A 26,400-nucleotide genomic window follows, 5' to 3' on the forward strand; every position below is an offset into this window, starting at 1 on the left:
TACATGAGTGATACAAATTTTATTTTTCATGCTGAAATTTTTTTACAAATTTTATTGCATCATACACAACTACAAGAGTAACAGTTACAACTGAATTAAAAAAATAGCATTTTGGGGGCATTTCTATTTGTTTGCTACTATCACGAGCATGTTTTGTTACATGAACAGCAATAATAATTACAATTACAGAACTGCTCAATTCATAAATGTAGTAAGTGTGTCATGATGGAGGCTACTACATAATATAAACAGTAAATGCCCAAACATATTTTCATATTCTATATTATTTATTATATAACTAGAATCAAGGATTAGAATCTAGGTAATACCATCATTCAAATATCTGACCAAGTGAATCAAGTGAGCAAGCACGTCAAATCATTTTCCAAAATCTGTTATAGTTTAGTTCTAAAGAAAAATATAAGATGAAACATATAAGGCATGGCTTGTTAATAATTTATGCCTAAAACCATTATATAATAAAAATCTGCATATTTTGCAACTTGGCATTTGTTTCATCTGACACAATAATAAAAAAGATGAATAGTACCATCAGCACTTGGAATTACCCAACTACAGCTGATATGGTACCTCCCAGACTTCTAGTTTCTAAAATTCTGGGGGAAGTGGGACAATTTGAACTATAACAGTCTACATGGTAGTAATATTACCTTTTGGCCATTGGCTCAATACTAAACCTTTTTTGTTTTTTAATATACAAAATATGCTGAAATCGTATCTCTTAAAACACATTTCAATTAATGTAATTAAAAACAGAAGGGTAACAGCTTCCTTTTAGAAGACTTAGATTTAGTTATGAAAAATTTGCCATATTAAATTAATGGAACATTTTTAGGGTCAAATATAGATCATACTATATTTTTCAATTTAGAGTCTGTGATAAATACTTGTACAAATAACTAAACACAACCAAATTAGTTTTAAAAATGGAAATTACCATTTTTATCTCTTTAGTAACTTTAATCACTTGATTTTATCCAATTTAAGGACAAACTTCAAAAATCCACTGTGAAATTTGTATTCTGACTAAGCACAAAAAAACACAAATGTTAGTTCTAGTCAGAAATTTAAGCTGACAAGTGAAAATCTCACTTTGAAAGTAGATCTGGGACACAGAAGTTAAATTTTTGATCTAAACACATCATAAATACATTGTTGTAATGTAAAAATAAATTTTTTAAAGAAATGTTTAACAGTCTTTTTACTCCACCATCTCAAACATGTAAAATTCTTCCCTAAAAGAAAATAGTCTAAGATAAACATCTCATCTGAAACCCGATCTTATAAAAAACAGAGAATAAAACTAATTACTCTTATATGTACTTGAGCCAAGTAGTTGCTGCTTCCAGATGTGAGCTAAAAATCATGACCTAATGACATTATGGTAAGCAACCTTTTGCTTATAACCCTAGTAACTTGAAATTCAATTCCTATTGCTTATCAAAGACCCATATGTATTTGTAAATTTAAAAATTTACATATTTTAAAAAGTACCTATTTTCTTAAATAAAATATAATTATTATATAAAGAACTGTTTATTCTAAGAACTTTAAAAGACAAACAAAATGGGGGGCGGGAGAGCTGGGCACATGCCCTCCAAGAAAATATCTAGAATTACATCACAATAATAAGGCTAAGAACCATGAAGGATTTATTAGGTTAAAGTTTCAAGTCTCCTAATATGTTACTTTAATTGTTTTTGATGGTCTCCTACCTATTTGAACATTGCAGTGTCCTTTCCAAACTGTAAATCAGACAATCTGAAGTGTGCTATATTGTCATTTTCTTAGAGAAAATAATTGCTTCACTGGCCTAACAAAAAAGGCACAGAAAAACTGTACACAAATAAAATATAGCCATTTAAATGTTCCATACTTAAGATGGTTATTCAGTAATTTCAAACAATTTATGTGGTATCTAATATTTTCATACTATTATTATTTCAAATCTCAAATACATTAATCTCTATTACTTATAATTTCCTTAGACAATGGATCAGTCTTTACTGGAATGATGAAGGGGTACTAAATTTTAACAGAAAATTAAGCTAAAGATTATGTTCCAAAGCATTTTATAAGTGTTCATTCTCCAGTTAAAATATTTTAGAAAACAATGCTATCAAAATCTTAGTCCAGCAGTATTAGTTTGATTGTCACTACTAACTATTTGAACTTTCCTCTCATTTTTAATCATACCAATCTGAGTCAGCAGGGATTTCCAATACATATTTTAAACGATAGAACACAGATATGGGAGACAGAGAAACTTGGTCTGGCTCCAATTGTACTACTTAGTAAGTATGTGATCTTCAGCCAGTCCCTCAACTTCTTCATGCCTTTCCTTCCTCTTCTGAAAGATAAGGAGCCTATCACTTTCCTTTGTTGGACTCATGGAACTGTGGGAAATCACGTAAGAAAAACATAGGAAAGAACTCTATAAAGGGCCAATGTGCTATACCAACATACAGAGGTTTGTTACAGTACTGAATTTTATTAGAATGACCAGTCTACTAGGGTGTAACTTAAAGTTATTCCAGGAAGTATCAGAAAAATTTCTGTAACATATCTTTACCATGTCCTCTGGATAAGGTTTGAGAGCAGTTTAGAAAAGCGTATTAATACCTATCCTATTCCCATGGAAAAAAGCACATTGGACATTGACCTAAGAAAAGCTAAAAGCCTCATTCACTCCTTCTAGATGTTTTATGGCTATACTTCTGCTTCACCTGAATGTGTGTTTGTAGTTTTATTAGTTTACAGCCTGTTTTATTCCAGGCTTATTCTGACAGTTACTTAACTCTCTCTGAAAGTAGTCACATGCCATCTTTATTTCTCTTCTATCTTTTTACTTGTTTAAATTCTTGTTTTTTTCTGACTCAAACTCCACTAAAACTAGATATAGTTAAAAAAAAAATTAATTCAAAAGATGAAGAAAAAAAGATTCAAAATTAAGTGACTAAAAGCAAATGTTTCTTCTACTTTCCATCCTTTTCAGGAGATACCATGCATGCACTCTAATAGTATATAAGAAGCACAGATCATCAGAAAAATCTGTTTAATTTACACAATGTAATTTTCCAAGGTTAAAAGACATAAGCAAGAAATTTTCCAAGGTTAAAAGACACAAGCAAGAAAACAAGGATTGATTTTTGTATGAGCGTATCTAAAAGATAATTTTGAAGAAATGAATGGTGATAATGAAGTAAATGGGACATGAGGACAAGATGCGAACATAATAGAAAGGATATGATAAAATGTCATTAACTTTTTTTGATTTTACACAGTCACTAAATGTGTAAAATTTACACATTTTAGTAAATGTGTAGTTCACTAGCTAAATGTGAAAGCAGACAGGTGACTGGTCACATACGGAGAAGCAGATTTGGAAGCCCTACTAGAGATATACATGATTTTTGAAGTCACATAATTAAAAATTTTGAGACAAAAGGGGACCTATATCATATATAGACATAGATCATGTCAAATGAGAATATAAAAAATACAAACAGAATCTGTATCAGAGAAGTATGCAGTAGTAGTCAGAAAATACAGCAGAAGAAAAATGAAAATGAAGTTTTTTTAAAATTTTTTTTTTTTTTACTAGAAAGGCCATAATGAACTTAGAGGACTGATTTGGGTTTAATAGTAAGGATGGCTTGAGTTAGCAATGAATTAAGGGAAGACTAGTGTTTTAAAAAAAAAAATAAAAAAGCTTATTCAACGAATTTAAGATACTCAGGAAAACTTGGAGAAAATAATATGAAAATTAAGGGGAAACCTAAGTGTGTTTAAAGGCAGAATTAAATAAAGCTTATGTTTTATGGTTGAGAGAGTCAGACTAATAAACAGGCTGTTTCAGACCTAAGTTAGGCACTTAGGGATGGGGAAAGGGAAACCTGATTTCTGTCACGAGAAAACAGAACGAAATTAATCTCAACCCACCTACATTTTTTGGTATCATAACCACTCCTACACTTAGCACATATTTTAAATGTCCTTAGAACTTGGTAAGTGAAAAGACAAAAAAAAAATCAAATGAAAAATGATACTGAAAATATAAAACAGCAAAGTTGAATAAGTCAATAATCTATATTTGAAAACAATTTTAAATAAAATTAAAACCAAAAGTAGAAAACTATAAAAAAGTAACTACTAGAGGCATCATATTCCAAGTGATGTGCAAAGTGATGAAATTTCTAAATAGGTTTTATTTTAGCCACCATCATTTAATGATAGGATTTCCTGAACAATTTCTATCAAAAAAATAATTTCCTCCTCTAAAACATTGATAAAATTGATAACTGGGTACCTAACAGTTGCAAAACATGTCTACACCATTCTTTAGTATGAAAAGCAACATAAAAAAAATGGAGCATCAAAATATTTTATTTCAAATTTATTTTATGCCAGATCCAACATGTAATTGGAACCTATTCCCAGTCTATGGGTTTCTGAATTTCATTTTCCTATTTATTGTATTTTTATGAGAAACTTGTTGTAATGAATCTGTACCCACTTTATTTGACATTTACTAAAGCTGTATAAAAGCCATGCACATTTTATTTACAGTATTGTACATTAAATGATAATGTCTGAAGATCACACAAAGATTTCACAAAACTATAATACAGAAAGATGTGTGAAAATATTAGGGGCTTTCAAAATTTTAGGTATGGAATTTTGCAAAGATTATTTTGGCTTATAAGTGTTAGGCAATCACTAACCTGAAATAAGTGACAAAAACATGCAGATGATTACCGTTCCAACAAATGAAAAGCTATAAATGTCTAGCTAAAAGCTAAAATATTGTGTAGCTGAAATACTACCATATAACAATGGGAATTTATAAAACAGGAAAAAAGGTTATTCTTTAAAAGTCTTCCATGAATAATAGACTTTCAGTAATTTTCTATAAAAACATTCAGAAATTAAGTTTCTCAAATTATGTTTATCACCAAAATTATGTTTTCAGTAGTGACTGGAGCTATGACTTTTAATAATTATTTATTGTACTATAGGGGAAGTATCAGCTTTTCCCTGTAGGGGAAAGGCTGGAGAAGGAAATCAACCAGTAAATTTAGATTCAAGTAAAAGATCCTAGTACAAATATATCATTAACACAGAGTGGAGAGTTACAAGAACTGCAGGTCCACATACTTTTAACTGTACTCTTAGAAGTGTAAACTTTAGGTTTGTTCAATTTAAGGTCTCCTATTAAGAAATACCTCTTCATTGAGAGTATAGGAAATATCAACAGATATATCTTCTTTAAATCCATCTCTTCCAGTTTTTACTGTTGTGGCTGAAGTACATTTAAATATTCAGACTGCCCCAACTGATAAGTTGTGTTTCTTCCACAGTCGACATACTGATACCTCTCCTGGGATATCTGTTCAGAGTGGCCAAAGTATGTTGTCGTCACAGTAACTCTAAAAATAATGTAAGTGAGGAGAGACATTTAATAGTTATATTAGAAGTTTTTCCATAGTGAGACTACTTTTACACATAAAAATTATCTCCCAGAAGAGAATATTTGATTAATGGTAACTTAATATGGTGCACACAATCCTCTTAAGGAATATCTTCCCAACAGACAACAAAAATGGATAGCTGAGTGAGCCCTGTCGATATAATTACACATAATAAGTGTAATATTTTAAAACAATTATCTTCTGTTAAAAATATAAAAGTTCATTATATGCCTAAAAGTGACTATGGTTCTCTTACCATAGAAAAAATGGTTAATCAAATGGCAGCTAATGGTCAAAACACCAAACCTATAATCAACAATGTTTTATTGGCTTAGATAACACCCAATTTACAAACCAATAATATTCTTATTACTGTTAATGACTATTTGTCAAGGGAGTAAGGAATTGGATGTGGGGCTCAGTTCACTGTATCCTTTGCATTTTCCTGAACTCTTGTGACATCCAGATTCACTATTTAGCAGTCATGTAGTCTTTCACTACTTCTCTGAGCAACCATTTCATAATTTTTAAAGTGGGTGATATTTACTCATAGCACTCTTGTAAGTCTTAAAACCCAACTGAGGTGGCATTTATAAAGATGTTGTGTATATTATAAGCCAATGTTATAAATCTAAAATGTTAAGCAATATCTCTTTCAAAAAAGATTTGTACTTACTGCATCATGAGTACTATGTTATGCACTTTGATGGATAGCAGAGTACAGAAATCACTGTTAAAGAAATTAAAATGTGAAGAAACGCAAGTTACTACATTATAAATTAAAAATTCTCTTTCCTATATTAAAGCTAACAGAGATGCTAAGAATATATAATAAGCATTTATTGGTTGAGAATTTTCTATGCTTCAAACAATGACTGATATATTCATGACTTCTTACTCAAAAAACATGTATGTATTCACACCACTGCAGTTGCAGGGTTGTTTAAATGCAGGCTATAAATTACTTATATATTTTGCTCATCTTCTGAAATTTTGATAACTAGGTTGTTATTTACCCTAAAAGTCTGTATCTACGCTTATTCAAAAGATAATGAAAATTTATAATTATTTTAAGATAGTAACTAAGTTTAACACAGTAACATAGTAATGAAAAATAAAGTGACATGGTATAACCCTAATTCTGAAAAATAAATAAAAAATAAATTTTATGTGTATATATACATTAATATTATATATGTTGAAAAAGAGGAACAGAGAGGACCAGAAGCCAGAATACTACATAATGTACTCTTTTTGACTGATAACGGAAATTAAAAAGTATGTATACTCTTTATACTTTATTTTACACACTTCATTATTTGATAATAAAAAGTTATTATAAATCAGAACTTACTACATATAACTCATTTCCTCTGCTATAACGGTAGGTACTGTGTAATCAATCTGAAAGGCAAAAGGAGAAAATCGATAGAGAATAGGATCAAAACATCAAATATTTCAGATATCCTTCATAACTTCAAAGAATCAGAAATTTTTCTCCCTTTACAAGCTTGAGATTCTCAAAGATTTCATCTTGTATGTGTATAAGACACATTTTTTTTTCTTTTTTGAGACAGGATCTCACTGTGTCACCCAGTTTGGAGTACAGCGGTGTGATCATGGCTTGCGAGCCTCGACCTACTGGGCTCAAGTGATCCTCCCACCTCAGCCTCCCCAGTAGGTGGGATGAGAGGTGCACACTACCACACTCTGCACATTTTTGTATTTTTTGTAGAGATGAGGTTTCCCCATGTTGCCTAGGCTGGTCTCGAATTCCTGGGCTCAAGCAGTTCACCGAGCTCAGCCTCCCAAGGTGCTGGGATCACAGGCATGAGCCACTGTACCCAGCGGAGACACATTTCTAAATCAAGTTTTTGAGGAAATCTCCCACCTCCTTCAAGTGATATGATATACAAAGTTGACATTCATTTAACTCTTACAAAGTATTTCATGATTCAGTCTTACTTGTTTCATATCAAGTGGCCCAATATTGGTTATGTTGTTTAAGCGTGCCTTTCCAATAACTGTTTTTGAAAATTGAACCTGGGCAGTGATGTTTTCAACTTCGACAGAATAATAGTTATTGTTTGTTATATTTAGTGTGTTCTACAAAAAAAGGAGACAGAAAATGTACAAGTTAGCTAAAAATAAACATACAAATATGTATTTAAAATTAAAGTAACTTCAGCTGTGGCTATGCTTCATTTATTAAGAAAAAGAAAGTAACACCAAAATGTCAAAGAAAATTAAACTAATTATTTGGTTTTATGCATGAGTACTATGTATGTAATATGCCAAGAATAAAAACATAATTCAACATTTAAAAAAACAAAATGTATAGCTTCAGAATATGGACATTAGTAAGCTGTTTCCTATTCTATTAAATACAAAGATGATCATTTAAAATGTTCAACAGTACCTAAAATAATCTTTTTTGTTTAAAAGAAATTGCTATTTCAACTTATACATTAGTAGAAATTTACAACAGCTCACTATGAAGAAGAAATGGGCTAGATTCAAGTCTGGTTGGTTGGGGAGAAATGTGGTTGCATCATTCACACGCTTAAGTAACAACTAATAGCTGGGATCACCTTCTACATTTCTAATTTACAACTATCATCTCAAATTACTGTAGAAAACAGTCATTAAAAAATTTAAAAATGTTAAATAAAAAATAACAGATATATAAAAGATCTAAAACAGTCATACCAAAAGGTATCATAAGCAAAATCTGTAGACACTAAATGATAAAAGAAATATTTGTAAGCACCGGTTATAATCTATAACATGCAAAGAGCCCTTACAACTTGAAAAAACTCTAACAGGAAATGAAAAAAGAACAAAGGATATACATAAACAAATCAAAAAGGTACAAAGCTAAATGGCCAAAAATATTTTACAATGCTCAAATTCATTTATAGTTAGGAAAAAGTTAATTTAAGTAAAAATGGAATATTGCTTTAAATTCCTCAACTAGTACAATTTATAGAAAGCACCAAATTCTATTCCTGGCACAGACATGGGAAAAGGGTGTATTTTCATACTGCTAGCAAATATGTGAAGTGTTACAGCCATTTCATCAGTAATTTACTTATATACATTAGAATTATGTATAGACTTTGATCTAGCAATCCTACTTCTGAGCACCTATTCCACAGAAATAAAAACATTAGGATGCTAATGACAGTGTTATCTGGAATGGGAAAAAAATCCTGACAATAAAATGAATTCTGTTCATAAAAAGAATGAATAAATTATATTAAGTCCTTATATGGAATATTATGAAGCCATCAAAAAGAATCAACTGTCAGATAATTAGGAAAGATTTTTACAAGGTATTAACAAATGTGAAAACCAAGATGCACATAAATAAGTACTAAATATTTTTTTAAAATACTGATTTTTATAAAGCTGAATATGTGAGTGTATATATAAATGTTAATAGGAATATGGAGAAAGATATGAAAAGATGCAATATGGGATGAGTTGAAGGAGAGAAAATAGTTTTAGTAAAAAAGGATGAAAGAATATGCTAGAGTCAGCAATTATGAGATTACATTTATGGAGTCATTTACATTGGTAGAGTCACAAATGTAAAGAAATTTCAAAAAAGTTCTCAAACACAGTAAAAATAATCTTTAAATATATAAACATTTTATCTATTTGGCTCTTAATGTTCATGTCAATTTCATTTCTAGACATGATAGGGAAGAGATAGTTAATTTGAGGTCAATGGATCTTCTGATAAGACCAAGGATTGAAATTTAGAGGAATCTTGGAAGTCTCCGTATATGCAAAATTATGCTGGTACATGTCTTTTTCTGTACTGTCCATAAGTTTCATTAGAATATTTAAGGGATCAATGATGTAATACAGGTTGAGAATACAAATGCTTATGAGAATTAAGACAAAGAAAAAATAAGACAGAATAAATAAAAATTTAGTAATAAAGGTTAGACATTTGTTGCTCAGAGTAGTGAGAATCCATTTAATTTAAAAGATGAAAAGAGATCACCATAATTATTAACAAAGATCCTAAACTACCTATGATCTTTAATTGGCAAATGTACTTTCACGAATTTATCCTGAAGAAATAACCTGAAATGGAAACAAAGTTTAAGCACAAAGATGTTTTCTGAATATATGTAATAGTAAAATTAAACATCCATTAAGAAAATGGTTGAATTAATTATAATATGATCATGTAAAAGACTACACAAGACCATTTAACACGGGAAAATGTACTGTGACCTCAGTTGAAATGTGCATTTGTATATTTGTGAATGAATGTGTGTATCCTTTACACATGAGAATGATGACATTTGTAAATGTATATGCATTGTTCGTAAATATGGTAATAGTTCGACCTAGGTAGTAGAAGTAAAAATCTTTATACATTATAGTTTTCAAATGTCTTATAATGACAAATATTTTCATAAGTAGAAAGACAAATGTTACTAAAAAGTAGTACTACTAATATATACTACTCATTTTAAGAAAGCAAAGCAGTTCCATTTTCAAAATACTGATAGATAATGTACAGAAAATTCAGCCTCTTATCTCATTGTCATCTAGTTAAACTTAATGTTCATCCAAATAATCTTATTTTTCATTTAATGTTCAGTCTGTCTCAGTTTAAGTGGCAGTATTCCAAAATGTGAGAATTTCTGCATAATTATTTAAAATAGAGTATGATATTCACATTTAAATATACTTGCTGGTACTTAAAACATCACATGGCTTTTTATTATTTATTAGTACATATTTATGTTATTTGACATGAAAAAAGACTTTGGAGGTAGGCCAAAAAAAGTCTGGCCAATGTTTTAAACAGTGTACAAAAAAGAAAATATGTTCCTTGTTCCAAAGGACTAAGTGAGAAAATACCCAACAATTCCCCAGTTGTATAAAACAATTTACAATTAGCATTGTGTTACAAATGTTTTATTCACATATATATATATTTTCCTATATTGTTGTTTTTAAAGAAAAAGCCCTTAAACCAGCAACTTTTGACAGAAAGCAATAAGGGTAAATGGATCCACAGGATCCATTTTTTCTCTGCAATTAAGTAGTGATTCCACTTTAACATACCATTCCATTTCACTCACTGTCCCGACAAACCTCCCTCTTTCCAACCACCACCACAGACATCTCTACCTCAACCTTAACCATACCATTCACCTCTGCAAGAAAAAACAACTATCATTCTTCCTGGCAGATCACTGTCACTCAGATATATCTCATGGCTGGCCAATAAATATCATCCCTTTTCCTAATTCAATAGTTAGCAAACCGTGCTCTTTTCAAACAAACGTTAACATGTAAGGTTTTTGTTTGTTTTGTTTTCATGAGTGGCAAGGCTACACAGTCCTTTCAAAAACAATGTCCTAAGAAACACACAGTTTGCAAAAAGAACAAAGCTGGAGGCATCACTTCAAACTATACTACAAGGCTACAGTAACCAAAACAGCATGGTACTGGTACCAAAACAGAGATACAGACCAATGGAACAGAACACAGCCCTCAGAAATAATACCACACATCTACAACCATCTGATCTTTGACAAACCTGACAAAAACAAGAAATGGGGAAACGATTCCCTATTTAATAAATGGTCCTGGGAAAACTGGGTTGTCATATGTAGAAAGCTGAAATTGGATCCCTTCCTTACACCTTGTACAAAAATTAACTCAAGATGGATTAAAGACTTAAATGTTAGACCTAATATTTAAAAAACCTAAAACCATAAAAACCCTAGAAGAAAACCTAGGCAATACCATTCAGGATGTAGGCATGGGCAAGGACTTCATGACTAAAACACCAAAAGCAATGGCAACAAAAGCCAAAATTGACAAATGGGATCTAATTAAAGTGAAAAGCTTCTGCACAGCAAAAGAAACTATCATCACAGTGAACAGGCAACCTAAAGAATGGGAGAAAATTTTTGCTATCTACCCATCTGACAAATGGCTAATATCCAGGATCTACAAAGAACTTAAACAAATCAAACAACCCCATCAAAAAGTGGGCGAAGGATATGAACAGACACTTCTCAAAAGAAGACATTTATGCAGCCAACAGACACATGAAAAAATGCTCATCATCACTGGCCATCAGAAAAATGCAAATCAAAACCACAATGAGATATCATCTCACACCAGTTAGAATGGCGATCATTAAAAAGTTCAGGAAACAACAGATGGTGGAGAGGATGTGGAGAAATAGGAACACTTTTACACTGTTGGTGGGACTGTAAACTAGTTCAACCATTGTGGAAGACAGTGTGGTGATTCCTCAAGGATCTAGAACTAGAAATACCATTTGACCCAGCCATCCCATTACTGGGTATATACCCAAAGGATTATAAATCATGCTACTACAAAGACACATGAACACGTTACGTTTATTGCTGCACTATTCACAATAGTAAAGACTTGGAAACAAGCGAAATGTCCATCAATTATAGACTGGATTAAGAAAATGTGGCACATATACACCATGGAATACTATGCAGCCATAAAAAAGGATGAGTTCATGTCCTTTGTATGGATGTGGATGAAGCTGGAAACCATCATTCTAAGCAAACTATCACAAGGACAGAAAACCAAACACCACATGTTCTCACTCATAGGTGGGGATTGAACAATGAGAACACTTGGATACAGGGAAGAGAACATCACACACCGGGGCCTGTCATGAGGTGGAGAAATACCTAATGTAATTAGGTGGAGGAATACCTAATGTAATTAAGTGGAGGAATACCTAATGTCATGAGGTGGAGAAATACCTATTGTAAATGACGAGTTAATGGGTGCAGCACACCAACATGGCACCTGTATACATATGTAACAAACCTGCATGTTGCGCACATGTACTCTAGAACTTAATAATAATTAAAAAAAAAAAACACAGAGGGAATTTTCACATATGCTAATTTACAAAAGAGAAACCAGTCACTTGTATTTCATCTTTAAAGCTGATAAAGGAATGGTCTATTAAAGGTGGCAAAAACTGTATTTCCCAAATACAATGAAATGAAAATGTTACATTTATAAAATCTATCAAATCAACTATGTCAACACTTTGCTAGAAGTTATTCAGTCATATGTTGAAAAGTAAATTGTAATACCTTTTTTCTTTTTTTAATTTTACCCTCCTAAAGACATTTTCAAATGCTAAATGATTCTGTATATACAGAATTGCCAGTATTTACTATTGCTATTTTTAGCAGAACCAGAAATGGTAGAGAAGGTCAATACAGAAAAGACATACAGAAAGCACACTGACCAGTGTCACATTTAACAAACATCTCTTCTCAATGGGGACAAAGGTGCTGCTTAATAGGATAAAAGGATGAAGTTAAACATTTTTCATATAAATTTATACTCACTGTGATATTTAAATAAATTGTACGCTTCTGAACATCATAACTGACATAGGCTGATTTTACACCAATGTATTTCACGTCGATAGAGCGAGGGAAAAGGAAAAACACAGCCAATCCAGAAAGGAGTAGACAGACAAACACAGAAGCCATCACATACAGCTTTCTGAAAAGGAAAAGAGGGTATTTAAGTACATGTGCATCAGAAATTATATAATGCAACATTAGAGAAGGTATGTTCAATTTCCCCCATATATCAGCAGCAACATATATAAGATACTAAATGTTACCAAATTTTCACATCTGAAAGTATTGGGTATGGTTGAGTCTGGTCTATTAAGTGTTAAGATGTTCTCTTTAAAAGATGAAATCGGCGGGATGCAGTGGCTCACACCTGTAATCCCAGCACTTTGAGAGGCTGAGGTGGGCGTATCACGAGGTCAGGAGTTCGAGACCAGCCTGACCAACACGGTGAAACCCCATCTGTACTAAAAACACAAAAATTAGCCAGGTGTGGTGGTGCACGCCTGTAATCCCAGCTACTCAGGAGGCTGAGGCAGGAGAATAGCTTGAAACCGGGAGGCAGAGGTTGGAGTGAACCGAGATCGCACCACCGCACTCCTGCCTGGACGAGAGAGCGAGACTCCGTATCAAAAAAAAAAAGGAATCACATTTTTGGACACTGAGATTTTGGGCTTAAAAACAATAGAACATTTACTTTCGTGACTGCCAGAGCAGTTTTCACATTAGATTCAAGCTGAGGAGCTTCATACAAACACACATTTCAAAACTCCCTCTGAATTCACTGAAGCAGAATTTTCACATGCGAGTTTTGCCATTACATGATCCCCTAAAGTGACTGCTGATCACAACCATCTTAGAAATAATAATGATGGGGAAGGGAAAGCATTAGGAAAAATAGCTAATCATGCTGGGCTTAATACCTAGGGGATGGGTTGATAGGTACAACAAACCACCATGGCACACATTTACCTATGTAACAAACCTGCACATCCTCCATATTTTTAAAATTAAAAAAAAATGACACAACCACATGCCTCATCAATGATTCTTACTATAATTAGTCTTTTTTTGAGTATTCTCAAAGTACTTATATACTCAGTTTTTAAGATATTTTTTACATTGATCAACTCTACTTTGAAGGTGTTGTTACATTTCTTTTTCTAATCAAGAAAAGATATATTATGCAGGTATAAGACAAGGAAAAAACTAAAACTTACATGCCTTTGATATTCTTCTAACTCTCCTGAAATGTATTTCTTCCATTTCTTGCTCTTTCCAATATTTGTAGGTAAAAATTTCCTCTTTTCAAGGTTAACCTCAAAACCAGAGTTTCAAATAACTATTTTCTGTTCTCTCTAATATACAAGTCCTCTATTGGATGCCCACAACATCCTTTTTTGTTTCTGAGTCTTGCATGACAATTACTTATTTTCCTTACATTCTAGTTATACAAAAATTTTCCATTTTGTTTCTTCCACTCTCTCTTCGCCACCATTTCCTTTCTAAATGCTCTGATGGATTTAATCTTTATATGTATTACAAGAGCAATTAAAGTGCCTCCTGCAGATATTTTATAAATATTTCTTAGTGTTTTAAGTTGCCCAAGTTAAGAACAGAGCAAACTGGTTTATTAAAAAACAAAATAATACAAGCAAACACAAATTTGCTAAGTCGCTGCTACTAAGTCCACGCTGTTGTCTTGAGCAAACAAAGCAGTTCCCACTCACTCATTTTGGACTCTCTCAACCTGAGTAGGGTAGTGATCCCCACTGGATTACCTAATAGGAAATTTAAACATGTTTATAGTATCTACAATACACCAAAATACATAAAAAGGCATAAGAAGAGTTTAACATCATCATAATAAAATCTGAACTTTGTTGGATTTTCTACACTTGAGCGTTTTATTTTTAATTACTTATGGGCGGGTGAATCCATCATAATCTATTTAGTCCTTAGGGCTTATAAGTCAGTCCTAGTTGTGAATAAATGAATCATGTTCTGAATCATGTTCTAAATTACTCTGTATACCAAGGTTGTAGCCATAACGAACATTATTGAACCTGGTGGGACAATAAAACAACATTCCATCTAGTATTTCATTCCAAATTGAAAAGTTGGCTAGTTTACTGACAAAATATATGTCTCCATTACAAAATTAATTAGTAATGATTTTTCTTATGGCTCTAGTGATAGCAACCAAATCCTGGGAGTTATAAGGTGCTGATGAAGTTATGAAAGTTGTGTGGTATATCTGCAATCAAGTTAGAATTCCATTTTTGCCATTTCCTACCTGCAGTATTTAATACAATTTACTTTTCTTCTGCTTTAAAATCCATGTTTGAGGATTAAATGACATAGCTAAAGTATACAGACAAAAACAACTGATAAATATAATTTTCTAATAATCTCACAACTCACTCAATTTGTAAAGGAATAAAGACCCAAAGTTGTTCCCAAAATATTATAATTTTATTACAAATTGAGAAACAACAACTGTTCTTGGCCTTGTGTGAGCTCTGAGGACTACTCCCTCTGCTCCTATTGGGTAGTCTTTCCTCAGCCTCAGGTATGTTCCTCACACACATATGTTGATCAGGACACAGCTGCAGGCTTAAGAGCACCCTCTCCAGCTGTCTACCTTCTGGTATTCGGCCCTACTAACTCTAGTCATTTTGGCTTTCTGGACACCCAGTTCCATCTCCTCCATTGAGGAAGACCACTGAGCTCTGCCTGGGTTGGTTCCTTCCCTGTGCTGCAGGCTGGAACCTTTCTCAGACAGTAAGCTGGTACAATCACAGGGCTTGCTGGTGCAATCATAGGGCTTATCTCCTTTGTTTTTGCTTTCTCAGGAATCACTGCCCTGTGCTGGCTGATGTCCAATGTCTGAAAATATTGTTTACTGTATTTGTCCAGTTTTACAGTGATTTCAGGTGCGGTATTTCAGGCATTATTCTATTTGGGTTGAAAGTGGAAAATTCAATTTCTTTGATTTTGTATCTCTTTGGTCTTATTGCTAAAACTCTTGCTCCCTAAGGCATTTACATAATAACTTATTTACTTTAAGTATAAAATTTCCAAACTACACCAAAGGTACTCCTAACAATGCAACTATTAAGTACAGTTTAAAATTTGTTGTGATTCTCTTTGCCATTTGGAACACAACTTACTAGACATTTACAGTCACAGCACAATGTTTTCAAGTCACTTAAAATAATTATTTCAGTTTTGTTAGTGTCACCAACTTCATATACAGTTAGAATAATGTTTCCTTTTGTCTCAATTTTTGGCAGTTACTTTTGATTTCATCTTTTAAGTTATGTAAAAAAATATGTACACAGATATAGACACATACACACACACACTTTACTTGCTTATCCACTCCCTCTTCCAAATTCCTTCCCAAACTCAGAGGTGAACCAATTGTATTAGATTTGGTTTATCATCCCATTGTTTGTCTCTTTGTGTGTATATGTGTGGGTGTGAGTGTGTGGTGTTTTCAAAGAAAAACATATTGTCAATATCGCACTGTAGTAAAATACAATTCTCCTTCCATTTTACCATTGTGTACATGTAGTATCTTATTCCATCAGTCCTCTATTATTGGTATTTACATGGTTTCCAGTTGTTTGCTTCTGCAAACATTGGCACAATGAATAATTTGTGCAAATACCATTTACTATATTTGACAACTATCCTTAGAATAAATTTTTCAAAGTAGGATTCCTGAGCCAAAAAGTAAATGCAGATGTAATTTGGCAAATAATGCCAAATTTTCATTCACTAGTAAGGAATGAATATACTTGTTTTCAGTCACTACTGCCAACAAAGTATGTTGTCAACATTTTGGATTTTTGCCAATGTGATAGAAATGGCATCTAAGTGTAGTTTTAATTTGCATTTCTATTATGAGCAAGATTGGACATCTTTTCAAATGTTTAAAGGTCATTTGCATTTCTTTTTTGTGAACTAGCCGTTCATAGCTTTTATTTTGCTTTGGAGGTTGGCCTTTTTCTTCTCAAATTCTGAAGCTCTTTATAGAGTAAGCATATTGGCCCTCTGTCTGTGATATGATTTGTAAACATTACTACTCAGTTTGCTATTTGTATTTTGACTTCAGTTAAGGTTTTGTCTTCATCCTGTAAAAGTTTATCTGTCAAATTTATCTTTTCTGCATTCAAAATCATAGTTTAAAAAGTTCTCCCACTTTTAGGTTATAAAGGGATTAATCCTAATTTCCTTCATACTCATATCTGTCTATACATTTTGTAATAAAAGGTCAGACTGTTTATAAAATCCTTGGTTAGTTTTATTTTCCTGATTTAAATATGTCACGCCACTGCTTATCCGTTTGAGGCACTGTAGTCAAGAAGCAGTATGTCAATCTGATTTTCTAACATTTATAAATTAATTGATCCTTTTGCCTGGGTATTTAGGAGTTTTGTTATTTTCTTAACCTTAAAGTTCAAGAATTTCACTAACGGGTTGATTTTTTACAGGATTGTGGTGTCTTTTCAATATGTAGGTCTCTGTGTTCTTGATTTAATGTCTTGCATTTGTTCAGTTCTATTCCTTTGGTTTTCTTCTTCAGATGCTCCAATTACATACATGTTTAGTTTTCTTTATTTGACTTTTAGACATTTTCTCTCAAATCCTTTACATCAATTTGTTGTTTATGTTTTCATTCCTCCTGTTTGTTCTATTTCCCTGACTGTATTTCCAATGTATTTGTACTTGTGTTCTTCCAGTTTTGTGGAAATCTTTTTCTTCTAATTCTTTCCAGAGGTTTGTAAATTCTCTTTGCACATACTCTCATTGTTTAGTTATCTCATTTCTGAGCTTCTCAATTTCTGCCTTATGCTGTCCTGTTATAGCTTCTATAGTATTGTTAAAGTGTTCATCTGCTCTTCTCACATGCCTTTATTAAAGTGTCAGTATTTTGCTCAGCTGACTTTCTTCAACTTCTTAAAAAGTATATTTGTATAATGCTTTGTTGCAATCCTTTCCAGGTGCTCACGTTTAAATGAAAAGAGCTTTCGTACTTTTAAGAAAAGGTTCCATTTTTGGTGATGGAATATGCCAGCGTTGCTTTGTTAGCTTCACTGTTCAAGGGCTCCATCCTCTGCTGATATACAAAGTATTTCAAAACATGGCCTCCATGTATATTTATCTCCACAGTTTTGAGATGATCTCCCTAATATCTGAATCTGTTCTCTCCTTCCTTCCTAACTCCTGTCCTGCAAACATTGGATTCTACTCGACAACTTTTTTCTTGAGGATATGTATCTGTATCCTTTTGCAATAATTTTTGTTTCCACATTTCCTAAGGTCTCTGAGGATTTAGGATGGTTCAGTTCCTTCTGATCTTCTCGAAGATACTTAGCAGGTCTCTGTGGTCTTTTTGCACTTTCTCCAAGCTAGAGCATGCAAATCTTGTCATTTTTGCAGATTATTCTTGGAAATACTTGCTGGGTGTCCTCTTCTTTTGGGACAAAGTATTGGCTTTGTGTATCAGGGCTCATATGATCCTTAGTAACTCTTTTTGCTTTCCTTCACAACCTCCACACAGCTGCTAAGGCAGTTGGGGTCCCTGCTGTCATCATGTTTAAATACCAATTTTTATCCTGGGGTTGTGGAGTACACCTTATCATCCAATTTTTAATGAAAATTTTATGTGTGTGTATGTGTTTCCTACTGCTATTCTAGATCTATTTCCATAGATTTGAGAAGATAAAGATACCATACTGCTTTCAAGACCTTACCCCAACCAGAAAATCCTTTCTTGTCTGTTTAAGGATACAAAGCATATGATGACAGCATTTTTCCTTTTAATAGTTTTAACTAGTTATTATACATAATTTGAAAAAATACAAAAAACAAAAATAAAACATAAAACACTGCCATATTCTTAGAATCACTTACGTTCTTCTTGGCCTTAATCTCTGATCACTATATGGAATCAATGCCACCAGTTGGTTTTCTTGCCCTAAATGTGAAAGAAGTAAGTTTGGAAATTACTATGATTAGTTAAAAATATAATGGCTCCCCATCACAATCTGGTTTGGAAAGACCAGAATATCATCTGGCACTCATTTCTTTCCTTTAGTAAATTGCTAAGTCTTCAGAAAGTACCCAGCAGAAGTTCTAGAGAAGACAGCGTGTTTTTTCACACCTAAATGTCTAGCTAAAAAAAAAAAAAAAAAAAAAGTATAACAAATGAGGGCTCCATTACTTTTTCTTCCACTAAAAAAAATCTAAGTCCTAGCTTTCAGAAGAGCTAAATTTACCAGGCCTTCCTTCAGCTTCACTGGTGTCCATTAAGACTCTGATTTGGTTGTCTGGATGATAGAAGAAGAAACATATTGGTATCTCCCTTTCCTGAAACCTCTATCATCTCTATCATTGCAGAGCTTCTGACGTTGTCCCCCTTGAAAACCAAAACCGGCCTTTGAAGTAGAAGTCTCAAGCTTTAAGAGCCCCCTACATAATGAGCCTTCCAGGGCCCTTTCTCACCCCAATCCACATTAAAGTCACTTCAAAATCCATGATTTCTTTCTTGGGTTGAGCTATATCCGTAAGTTTAAAGGATAAATGGACCTTTAAATGTCAATTTTATGATCTTATTAGAAGTTGGCTTATCATATTAACTATTAAGGTACCAGATAGTCAAGTTCTCTTTAAAAGCTTTCTAAAATGCTTCTGTTATTCCCCCCAACACATCTATACTCTTCCTCTCATCTGTGCTCCCCCATCACACCCATATATAATTATACAAATACATATAACATGGATATCTGTATCTTTGTGTGTTTACATATCTCACCTTGTTTAGTGGTATTCATCTGGCTAAAACTATAACCCTGGTTAAAACCAACCCTCTGGCTCCTATGCATATATCAACACAGCTAAACATGGATACAAAAAAACACAGAACTACACTCACTGGTTTCATTTTTGATCACTCATGTCAAGTAGCACTTAATGATCTCAATAATCATACTACATTTCCCAAGTTCATACGCTCAAGCTGACTCTCCAAGACCACAATTTTATAACTTCAACTCTCTTCAAATCTTTAATATCTTCTTCGCTATCCTCATTCATAGTTCATTATGTGATAAACAGAAGAGAATTTCTACAAGCTTCTATTATCAGATCTATCCACCTACCTGCTTCTGTGTCCATACTTTACCTTCTCTTTTATTACCAAGAATAAACTACCTGTGCTTATAACTCACCTTGTATACAAAAAAAGAGCAGCTCTTTGTTCTTGTGCAGTAGATCTGCCCTTTCATCTATTCAAGAACATTGCTCCAATAATTCTCTTATCTCCTGAATTACCAATATTTTCTCTACAGATAATTCTCATCAGTATACAAGTGTCTATTATTCACTCCATCTTACCAAAAAAAAAAAAAAATCCCTCTCCTGACCTCACAGCCCCTTCTAATGACCCCCTCTCTTCTCTCTGCTATGGAGCCAAACTCCTCAGAAAATCTATTTTCTCTCTATGTAACATCTCCTATGCACTCTTGAGCCCACTCTATACATGCTACACATGCCTTTACCAAAACTGCTCTTTTAAACTCTCCTGTGGCCTCCATATAACCAAATCCATGGCCAGTTCTCAGTCTTCACACTACCCAATCTATCAGTTGCATATGACAGTTGGTCACTCTTTGCTCCTTGGTACACTTTCTTCACTTATCTTCCATGATACCAGACACAATGATTTCCTCCTCTCATTCTAACTGTTCTTTCTCAGGGTCCTTTGTTAATTCTTTCACCGACTTTGATATGCTACAGTGTCTCAGGATTCAGTGCTAGGGTCTCATTTTGCTATCTGCACTGACTAGCTTGCTGCTGTCATCCAGCTGAGCTTTAAGTGTCATCTATACATTGGTAACTTGAGGCTGGGCCCCGCAATTGAATTCCTGACCCTTATGATAACTAATTGCCTAATGAACATATCCACTTCCATGTCAAATAGGCATCTCCAAATATCCATGTCTAAACTTGAGCTCCTGAACTCTCCTGTGACATATACACTCAAATAATCTTTTTTTTTCAATTTTAATAAATTGCTACTACATTCTTTCAGTTGCTCAAACAAACCCAAAAAAACAAAAAACTCTGGAGTCATCCTTGATTTCCTACTTTCCATAATATGTATCCAGGCGGCCAAAAAAGTTTACTGGTCATACCTCAAAAATGTAACCAGACTGCTAAGACAGTACTCCCCTACCCCCTAAGCCTGGTGCATTAATCCCTTCAACTACAATAATTATTTTATTCTTAAATAACTACTATCCCTGTGAAAATAAAACCATCATACTCAAAGGCCAACGCAAATGTAAACTTCAATTCCAACCCACAGCATTTTAAGATACATTTTAAGCATCTTAACAATGTATACAAAGTATACTTTATACTTTGTCCTTCTTCCCTCTGGGTGTCTCCAGGGTCACATATCAACTTGCACCAAGAAGATAATGAGAACAGCATACAGTATCTTTATTATTTCTACTTATTGCCACTGTTCCTAAAGTAGCTTACAAGCAGCACATAGGGGATTATTTCCTTCTGACGTCCCCTATATCACAAACAATTTTTTTTTTTCCAATTTGGCTCATTTTCACATACCATACCTCTTCGTAGAGTTTCTTTAACTGATTAGGGCACAACCAGCTTATTATTCTTCTTTAGATAATGAATTAAAAATATTAGGTTGGCCAGGCGTGGTGGCTCACAGCTGTAATTGTATTTGGGAGGCCAAGGCTGGATGATCGCTTGAGCCCAAGAATTCGACATCATCCTGGGAAACATGGGGAAACTCCATCCTTATTATTAAAAATAATAAAATTTTAAAAATAACATGAAAGAATAAGCTTCCTTACACATTAATTCTGGCTGGGCATGGTGGCTTACTGCTATAATCCTAGCACTCTGGGAGGCCAAGATGGGAGGATGGCTTGAGGACAGGAGTTCAAGACCAGCCTGGCCAACAATTGCGAGATCTCATCTCTTAAAAGAAAAAAAAAATAGGTCAACAAATTACTTAAATTGCTTCTAACATCTGATATAGCAAAGTAGCAAGTAACTATGATGTCGTCTCTATAGATGCCAAATAGGACTAAAAGTTCATTTACAAGACAATGAATATCTGCTATAATAGCAGGTGGGAATGAAAAAATACTGGAGGTAGTGAGGTGGTTTTCTTTACTGCTTTAAGAACCTTAATTAATATTTTATTTGTTTCTTTTGCATCTTTTTGACTGAAGGTAACCGATATGATGTTTCAACTTTAATTCTAAGAGTCCTCTAAACAGCTGTTTCCTGAGACCCATAGTTTTTATAATACTTGAGCGAATAGCTAAAATCATTATTTAAAGGGAAAACAATGCAATAACACATACCCCTAGGAATTCTTCCTGTTCCCTGACAAGTAGGGCAGGTGACACTATCTCTTCCTGTAAATTCCACATATGGAAACTGAGAGACATCTCCATTTCTTCCATCTTCATTATGGACTTCACTATTAACCAGTCCATTCCTCATGTTTTCAGATGTGACTCCATCATAAGCATCTTCTTTGCTTGAATGCAAAGGCAAATGAGAAAGAGACTTTCCCATGTCTAAAGAAAAATAAAAATCTTACAGTAAACTTCAGGGAAAAAAGTACATTCAAGAACACTATGAGATATTTACACTAATTAATTTAGAACAGTCAGGGAACAGTCAAACTCTGTAAAATATTTGAAAGGATTTATTCTGAGCCAAAAATGAGTGAACAAGGCCTGAGGCACAGTTTCAACAGGTCCTGAGAAAATGTCCTCAAGGTAGTTGGGTTACAGCTTGATTATACATTTTGGAGACAGAAATTACAGGCAGAGGCATAAATCAATAGATGTAAGTATACATTAATTCAGCCCAGAAAAGCAGGACATTTTGAAGAGGGGTGGAAGGCTGGGGGTGTCCAGGTCATAGATGCATAGGTGGATTTAAAGATTTCCTAATGGCAATTGGTTGAAACGGTTAAACTCTACCTGATTTGTTGAAGTCAGCAGAAAGAAATGTTTGTAGTTAAGACAAGGGAGGAGGTTGTGGAAGCCAAAGTTCTTATTATGTAGATGATGCCTCCAGGTAGCAGGCTTCAGAGAGAATGGTTTGTAAATGTCTCTTATTACTCCTTAAAATATTCCAGGCTCTTGGTTAAATCGCTGCTGAATTAGGGAAAGATCTAGAAAGAAAGGGGATTCTGTACAGAATGTGGATCTTCCCCAACAGAGACAGCTTTGCAAGGCCATTTCAAAGAAATATATTTTGGGGTAAGATATTTCGATTTCTCTCAGGGCCTGCTATCTGTCGAGTGATTCTATATTAGAGTCAGGTTGGGATTTGATATCTTATTGCTACAAAGAGACTCTTGTTATTCTTAAAATCTCTGTTTTAATTAATGCTGGTCAGTTGTGCCTGAATTCCAAAGAGGAAGGTACAACGAGGCACGTTCAATCCCCTCCGCCCACCTTTTCATCATGGCCTGAACTACGTTTTTAGGTTTACTTTGGAATGCCCTTGACAGAGAAGCGGGGTCCACTTAGTTGGGGGGCTCAGAATTTTATTTTTGGTTTACAGAACAAACATTAAGAAAATGTTCAAACTACCTTTTGGATTATACCTTTTGGATCAGGATTATATCCAATCAAAATAAAGTCTGAAACAAAGGAGCCATTTACCAGAGTCCAGAAGTATTTTTTTAAACAAATAATGTGAAATGACGTCCTATCATGCTTATGATGAGAATGGGCTTTCAAACATTAACATTTGACAAAAGTCTACACCTGCAGGTTCTCTGAAAAGAAACATGCAGGTTTCATTTTTCTTAGAATAAAATAAAAATACATTCTACCTTTTAACTAGTTGGCACTAAAGGCAAAAATTGCTTTGGGTAGATAACTAGGTATTTGATGTATATCACCAAGTAACTTCAAAGGTAGTACATTTCAGCCTCTGAAAATTCGCGCACCTTTGTGATAAATACAATCACCACTCTTTTCCATTCTTAAATTTCTTGCTTTAAACATTTAAACACTTGCAACAACAATAAAAAGCCCCCAAATTCCAAAATCATGCAGTTTTTTTTTATTCAACAGTTGAGAGTTAAAATTATGAAGCCAATGTTCCAAAATATTAAATATAATTTACCAATACAAAGCAAAATTTAGAACACTAACTTCAAAAATTTTAGGATAAGAGTATCAAAATAACAATACAAATGTAAAAATCTAAGTAGAAATAAATAATTAGTACTAGTGCCTACACAAAAATAACTTCTGCAGGTAGATAATGAAGTAACTTTATACTTAAGGTCATACCCTTTTAAAGCTGAAAAGAACTTAATAGTCATATAATACACCCTGCTGGTATTTTCCTGCTTATATCCTGAGAAAAAATAAAGTGAAAAAGTAAAACTTAAAAATAACATAATTATACTCCTTCTAAATTTGATATGTCTTTTGTCGGTTCCTAAAAATAGATTACATTCAGACAGAAATACTATTTCTTTCAAAAATTCTTACTTATTTGATTAAACAAAACAGACATTCCAAGTAAGTCAATTCATCCTAGAGTATGAAGAAAATTTTACTTTCTAGAATTGGCATGCCTTATAGGAGGCTGCTTGGTGGGTACAATGTGTTGCTCCAGTGCTGGATGCACTGAGGGCTCTGACTTCACCAGGATGTTGTGTATCAATGTAGCAAATTGCACTTGCACCCCATGAATATATACAAAATAAATACAAAGATAAATAAATAAAATTCGCATGCCATCCACTTGTTGCTGTCACTCAAATAAACAGAATTAAAAAAACTATACAAATGGCATGCAAACAAATTGTAAAATGAGATTTTCACTTTCAAAAAAAAAAATCTATGTATTTATAAAAATCACTGCCCACATCAAAAATACAAATGATTTATGACTTGTAAAAAATCATTGTCTTAATTTGGCTCAATGACACAATACCCCAGTCAAATCAACACCTGCCAGCCACAGGTAGGTTAGGGAAGACTTAACATCACTGTCCCCACACACTGTAACCTTGGGGTCTATGCGGAACACTAGATGAATTGGGATCATTGGGCCTTATCAGCAAGGCCTTAAGGGCACCCTTTCTGGGATCTCAGTCAACACAGCCAGGCTGTAAGCTGCATCTTAACTGGAGCGCGTTGAGAAAAAAGACACAGGCAAACTCAAGTGGCTCTCCGTTTGAGTCTGTTTTCTGTCCTAATCTAATAGCTGCCATGATCGATTCTGCTTTAGGTAGGTGTTCGGACAAGTGCCAGACTTTGTGAGAAACTGGGCATCCCTTGCCTTCTCTACTAGATTTTCCTTAGAGAACTGACAAGTTTAACCACTTTTATTCTTGGAGACTCAATGGTTTAAAAAAGGGGTGCTAGACCCTCTTCTGTAACCTCTCTGGGCTCAATGTTATTATAGTGGTTCCTTACTTTACTGAAAGCCAACATGGATATCAGACTCAGTTTGGAGAGGAAAACATATATCACAGCACTCCAATTTAAATGGCTCCTGATCTTCTGTGTAGACACTGGTTTTAGTTCTAAAAGGGCTTGAGAACTAACGAAACCAGCGTCTTTGAAAAGCTCCGCAAACAACACCTAACACAAAGCCTACTCTGTAAAGCTGAAAAATAAGATCCCGGCACCACGGCAAGAAAATTCACCAACAGCAAAAGCAAGAGGGCCACCTGGCGCTCAAGGTGTGAGGGCCTAGAGGCAACCTAGAGGCCGGGCTTGGGCCGAAGCCGGGTGTTCCCTGGCTGGGCCTCATTAGAGGCGACAGAGCAACTCGATCATGAGCCCTGACCGCCGCCGTACCTGCGGCGGGCCCAGCACCCCAGCGGCCTCCCCTCCTTGTCAGGCCCGGCTCAAGCCGCGGCGCAGCCGCTCAGCCTCGCTCCGGAAGGGGACCTGGGGACTGCACGTCCGGGGTCGCTCACCGGCACGCGGGGCGCTGCGCAGTCCCGGGCTGCTTCGGCGCGGACAGGGCCGAGGACACGGTCGTGGAGTCCACAGTCCCGGGAGCCGGGGGCGTGGAGCGACCGGCCTGGAGCGCGCGGCCGCCGCAGAGCTGGGACGGGGGAGGGGTAGGACAACGACGGCATCAGCAGAGGCCAAGCGCTGCTGTAACCTGCGTCCGCGCCTGCGCAGAGCGCTCCCGGAGGGGCGGGGGTGCCCCTGGCGTGAGCGTGACGCATGCGCCCTTCTTCCTCCTGCTTGAGCCTAGAGGCGTCGATCGTGTGAAATTGTGCGCTCTTCAGGTTTCATTACCTTCGTGTCCCCCAGACTTCAAAGTAGAGTGTCCACTCTAGCCACGAATTACCTAGGAACAGTCGCTCCTCCTTTTCCCATGTCAGACCATTTCCTTTTGCAAAGGGGATAAATGTGCACCATCTGCCTCAGCTTTCAGCTGAG

At 34.5% G+C, this 26,400-nt stretch overlaps 1 protein-coding gene across 1 annotated transcript; it reads right to left on the reverse strand.

Annotated features, from left to right (window-relative positions):
• On the reverse strand, window positions 1-26,194 carry TMEM106B (transmembrane protein 106B). The gene is made up of 8 exons (XM_002818196.6): window positions 25,926-26,194; window positions 22,321-22,539; window positions 18,827-18,890; window positions 12,887-13,046; window positions 7,458-7,598; window positions 6,847-6,896; window positions 6,169-6,222; window positions 1-5,450 (listed from the first exon to the last, which is right to left on the reverse strand). Exons 2-8 carry the CDS (start codon window positions 22,535-22,537, stop codon window positions 5,312-5,314), a joined length of 825 nt encoding a protein of 274 aa, XP_002818242.1. The 5' UTR covers window positions 22,538-22,539; window positions 25,926-26,194; the 3' UTR covers window positions 1-5,311.
• Between the last annotated feature and the right edge of the window lie 206 nt (window positions 26,195-26,400).

Source organism: Pongo abelii, chromosome 6 (assembly GCF_028885655.2).
Source record: "Pongo abelii isolate AG06213 chromosome 6, NHGRI_mPonAbe1-v2.0_pri, whole genome shotgun sequence".
Taxonomy (NCBI): Eukaryota; Metazoa; Chordata; class Mammalia; order Primates; family Hominidae; genus Pongo; species Pongo abelii.